This window comes from Spermophilus citellus (assembly GCF_964194105.1).
Source record: "Spermophilus citellus genome assembly, chromosome: 4".
Taxonomy (NCBI): domain Eukaryota; kingdom Metazoa; phylum Chordata; class Mammalia; order Rodentia; family Sciuridae; genus Spermophilus; species Spermophilus citellus.
In genome coordinates this window covers 130,400,192-130,405,226 of record NC_138185.1, presented here as the reverse complement: position 1 = coordinate 130,405,226, position 5,035 = coordinate 130,400,192, and the positions used below count along the sequence as shown (strand labels likewise).

The window sequence follows — 5,035 nt, the reverse complement described above, 5'->3', positions numbered from 1 at the left end:
ACAACCTCCTCCCACAATCCTCCGCGGCTCAGAGGCGTCACTCCCAGCGTCTCCTCGTCTTCCCGTCGCTCTTAGGGGAGCTGAGTTTCTTCCCGGAACTAATGCTCTCAGCATCTAGAGGATTTGTTACGACGTTAAAAGAGAGTGCACTGCCCCACTCTTCCTGCGTGAGGGTTAGTACCTTAGCAACTAAACATAGCAACTGGCGAGTCTGGTGCTGCTGATGTCTGTGGAAGGGTCTCGGGGACAGTTTCTAGGCTCCTAGGTGGGGGAACAGTCTCCTCCCTTGCTTGGGACTCTGGAACTACCTCATTCTGGTGAAAGTAAGGTCAGCCTAGGACCAGAAGCCTTTCTTGGAGAAAAGGCTGACATGCCAGTACTTTGCGACAGGTAGTATTATTTGTGACACTGTTATTTGTGTGTACTTATGCCACACGTTGATGTTTGAAGATCCTTTTCAGCAGCACGATTTACAAGTAATGTTTGTTATATTTGTAGTTGGCAAAACAGTTCCCTGGACATCCCAAATTAGGTATGCATCAATCAGTTAAGGCACAGCCCTTATAAATCCGTGTTTGTAACAATAATCCTGCCTCATCCATTCTGTCATAGAATCTAACACAGATATTTTCCTTAATAGCCTTTTCCTCTTACCACTTTATTATGAGAAATTTCAAACATACATAAAATTGAAAGAATAGTATAGTGGACACATGTATATACACTATGAGCTCTACTTGCCTGTGTGTGTGTGTTTGTGTGTGTTTGTGTGTGTGTGTGTGTATTCCCTGAATGAAGTGAAAGGAAGTGGCAGATATGACACATCACCCCTAAATGCAGTTATATTTATTTCCTAAAATTAAGGAATTCTATGCAATCACAACATTATTATTACATATAAGATTAACACTTACCTGATATCCTTTAATATCAAGTGCACGTTCAAAATTACTCTCTGAAACATAAAATTTTAGAATTGGAAGAGCCTTTAATGATATCATTTAGAACCCAAAGCTTCCTAACTCTCACACTAAAGATTCTGATTCAGTAGTTCTGCCGTTGAGTTCAGGAATTTGTATTTGTAACTTTAAAACAAAACAAAACCTTCCTATAACGAGGGTGACTGACTGTAAATCCTAGTTTTCCTGGGACAGAGATGGTTTAGTACAGCGATCCAGCATTGTAATTAAGAACACTCATAAGTTATAACAATAAATCACATGGTGATTCTACCTGTAATTCATAGTTCTTCAAAATAACATATAGAACCCCAAGGTAGTTAAGAGGTTCATTTGCACATAGTTTTGATTCTTACTCAAGAAACCAATTCTGAAAGAGATTTTTAACCTTGTGCATGCTGATCACATTTGTAAAATTACATGTTGATTTACACTGAATTTACTTACATATTTTGTTGCATTTCAATGAAATACCTTATTCTTTATTGGAAAAGAATTACTCAAAAATGAATACTTGTTGAGTAAATAAATAAATATGTTATCAAATAAATCTTTCTGTTTAGGAAATGTGCTTGTATGCACCTCTAAACATCAAAAAAAGTTTCTGTCCATAAAAGTTCTTTTTTGTTACCTTATTTACATATCCTATTCTGAATACTTTGTACAGCTAAGATATTCTTTTATTTTTATTGACATCGATTTTATTTAGTGGTAAATAGCTGAAAAAAATTTTATTTAACAGGATGTATTGGTGTGACATGGTGTCCTTGTTGAAAGTAAATCTTATTTTTAAAAAAATACTTTTAAAAACTAGGATTATTGAAGTACAATTTAGCAGACTTATTGAGGTACATTAAGCAGCACATACTTAAAGTATACAATTTGATGAATTTTGTCATAAGTGTACACCTGTGAACCAGCACCATACCAAGATAATGAGCATATCTATCACTGCGGAAGTTTCTTTGTAGGTTCCTTGCAGATTCTTGGTAATCTGTCTTCTCCCTCTTTCACTTTTCCTGGGCTACCTCTGATCTGCTTTTTGTCACTGTAGATTAGTTTACATTTTCAGTAGTTTTATATAAGTGGAATACACTGTGTACTCTCATTTGCTGGCTTAACTCAGTATAATTATTTTGGGATTCATTCATGTTGTTGCATGCATTGTTGTAGCTTTTTTTTTAAACTGATGAGTGTACTATTATATGTATATACCACAGTTTTTCTTATCCATGTGCCTGTTGATGGATATTTGAGTTTTTTGTTTTGGGGTTTGTGGTTAATATAAATAAAGCTTCTAAAAACATTTGTGTAAGAGTTTTTATGTGGATATGTTTTATTTATCTTGGGTGTCCTGTTTTATTTATCCTCTAAAGTGTCTCCCCCATTATTCATGCTCTTGGATAACTCTTTATCCTTTGAGTTTGGGTGGAGTCTGTGACTTGATTATAACTAGTAATCAAGAATAGTTGATAGAAAAATTGATGTACAAGATATGTGTACATTATTACATTAGACAGGATTGTTAAGTTCATCTGGCTAGGAATAATTATCTCTTTTAATGACTCAGAGGAAGGCAGTTAGTTACCCATGTTGTGAAGGACTATGTGGCAGGGAACTGAGGGTAGCATCTGACCAACAACCAGCAAGTAATTGTGGCCTTTAGTCTGATAATCCACAAGGAGCTGACTGGTGCTTAAAGCTACTTGAATCTGAATCCTTCTCTATTTGAACATCAAATAAGACCTTGTGAGTCTCTAAAGTAGAGGACCCATTAAGTTGTGCCTTGACTCCCTATTCATAGAAACTGTGAGCTAATAAATATGTATTATATTATACCAAAAAGTTGTTGAATAATGAACTCCTTATTGAGTTAGGAGCAATTGGATTGTCATGACAGAATGAGGAAAATATTATCTACTTTGAACAAGCTTGTATTATACCTAGTTTCTAGATTAAGAAATAAAAGGAAAAAGCATATAATTTTAAATTGCAGCAGTTCATCTGCAATTTGGCCAGCTTGACATGCAAACTTATAATTTCAAAATAAAGTTAATCTAAATTTTTGTTTCATTGTAATGATGGAATGCATATTAAATGCAGAGTTTTCACCAGGTTTTTTAAATTTTTTTTGTAGTTGTAGATGGACAGAATGCCTTTATTTTATTTGTTTTAAAATTTTTATGTGGTGCTGAGGATTGAAGCTAGTGCCTCACTCATGCTAGACAAGTGCTCTACCATTGAGCTACAGCCCCAGCCCTACACGAGTTTTTATAATTAGTTCATTTATATAACTAATTTTAATTTGCCATGATTGCAGAAACTTAAAAAAATATTTATGGTTGTATCCCCTGTGCCTGAATAGTGTTTAAAACTTAATTTAGTAGCATAGACCAATGTGGTGGCATATGTCTGTAGTCCTAGCTAAATAGGAGGCTGATGTGGGAGGATCACTTGAACCCTGGAGTTTGAGACTAGGCTGGGAAACATAGCAAGATCTCTGTCTTAAAAAAAAAGAAAAAATTGAGAAGTTAATGGCACAGATAAAATTTGTTAAATGAATGAATGATTATAGTACAATAAATGAAACCTGGAATGCTAATTCTAATGGAGGAAACAGATAATAAACACAAAATATCAATGAATAATTAATGTAATTTCTAATAGCCACAAAGACAATAAATCATATTTAGGGGAAAGAGAAGGACCAGATAGAAGATTGGGATGGTTTTTATGGAAAAGAGATTTCAGACTTGCCTCCAGTTACGAAGTTAGTAAGTGGTCAGGCCATTCTAATCCGGGTTCATTCATTAATTTCTTCATTAAACATTCCCTGAGTGCCTGCTAGACACTGAGCCAGAATCTTTAAAACCATAGTGAAATGGTCATTGCCTTCTGGAAACTTACAATTTAGATCCATGCTGTCCAACATAGCAACCAAGTTTTTCTAGTTGGAATTAACATTCGATTAACTGTAAAATATACACTGGATTTCAGAAATTTACTATGAAAAAGTAAAATAGTTGAATGATTTTACATTTTTTTATATTTGAAATGATAATTTGGATTACTAGGTAAAATTTATTAGTAAAATTAATCTTTTTAAAATGGCTTCTAAAATTTTTTAAATTATATATTTGGCTTGCATTATAGGTTAGGATTCAGTAGATATGGGTCCAAGAGATACTTATAAAAATCTTCTGGGTGATGTGGATGCTGCTGGTTTGAGGAGCACATTTTGAGTAGTAAGGTTTTAGACTTGTTAGTCAAGAAAACACAAAAGTAATTCCAGTACTGGTGTGATAATTACTATGAGTGGGCAATCAGAGGATGCTTAGAGATTTTTTTGTTTTATTTTTCATTCTAAAAAGCAATCTATTTTTTATTGGTGACTTGTTGCACATTTTCTTTTCCTTTAATGTTGATTTTTAAAAGATTATAATACTATATTTAACTATATAAACATGAATTTTTTTGATTCATGAGTTTATCTTTTACTTTTTGGCTAGAGATATATTCAGAAGAATAATTATTGTAAAGAAGATATTAAAGAAGTTTGTTAATTACCATAATGGGAAAATCACCAGAATAATTCACCAAAGTTAATTCTTCCTATTATAAATAACACTTTGTTAAAATTATAAGTCAAAACAGGAAATACTTTCCAGAAGTTCTATAATTAGACTACAAAAGTAACATCAGGCAAATGATGGTCTCTCTGTGGCCTTAGATTCTTCATTTTTGAAGGCAGAGGTAGGCATTAGGAACAGTAGAACTTCCCACAGGAAATTATTCTAAGGTAACACCTAAACATCTGTAGATGTCAGCTAGATAGCCAGATCTATGTGACTCTAACATCCCTGTTTTAATGTCTTATTTTGGTTCAAGGTTTTTTTTTAATTACTCCTTTTGGTGTTTATTTGTATTTAGTTTGCTATATTTTATCTGAGCAAGGGCTAATATAATTGAAAGAAAAATTATTTAAACTTATCAATTAGGTCTCTGTTTAAGAACATATCATGATATACCATCTATTAGTTTATAATTTAGACTTTAAGCCTTAGTGTAAGTGTGCC

At 33.3% G+C, this 5,035-nt stretch overlaps 1 protein-coding gene across 1 annotated transcript in view; it reads left to right on the top strand.

Moving 5' to 3' along the window:
- Positions 1-222: 222 nt before the first annotated feature.
- GALK2 (galactokinase 2) overlaps positions 223-5,035 on the top strand; it is a 125,235-nt gene continuing 120,422 nt past the window's right edge. Inside the window, exon 1 of the mRNA XM_081292148.1 lies at positions 223-390. Within this exon, the coding sequence (XP_081148274.1) occupies positions 371-390 (20 nt within the window). The 5' untranslated portion in view covers positions 223-370. The remainder of the gene's footprint in view (positions 391-5,035) is intronic.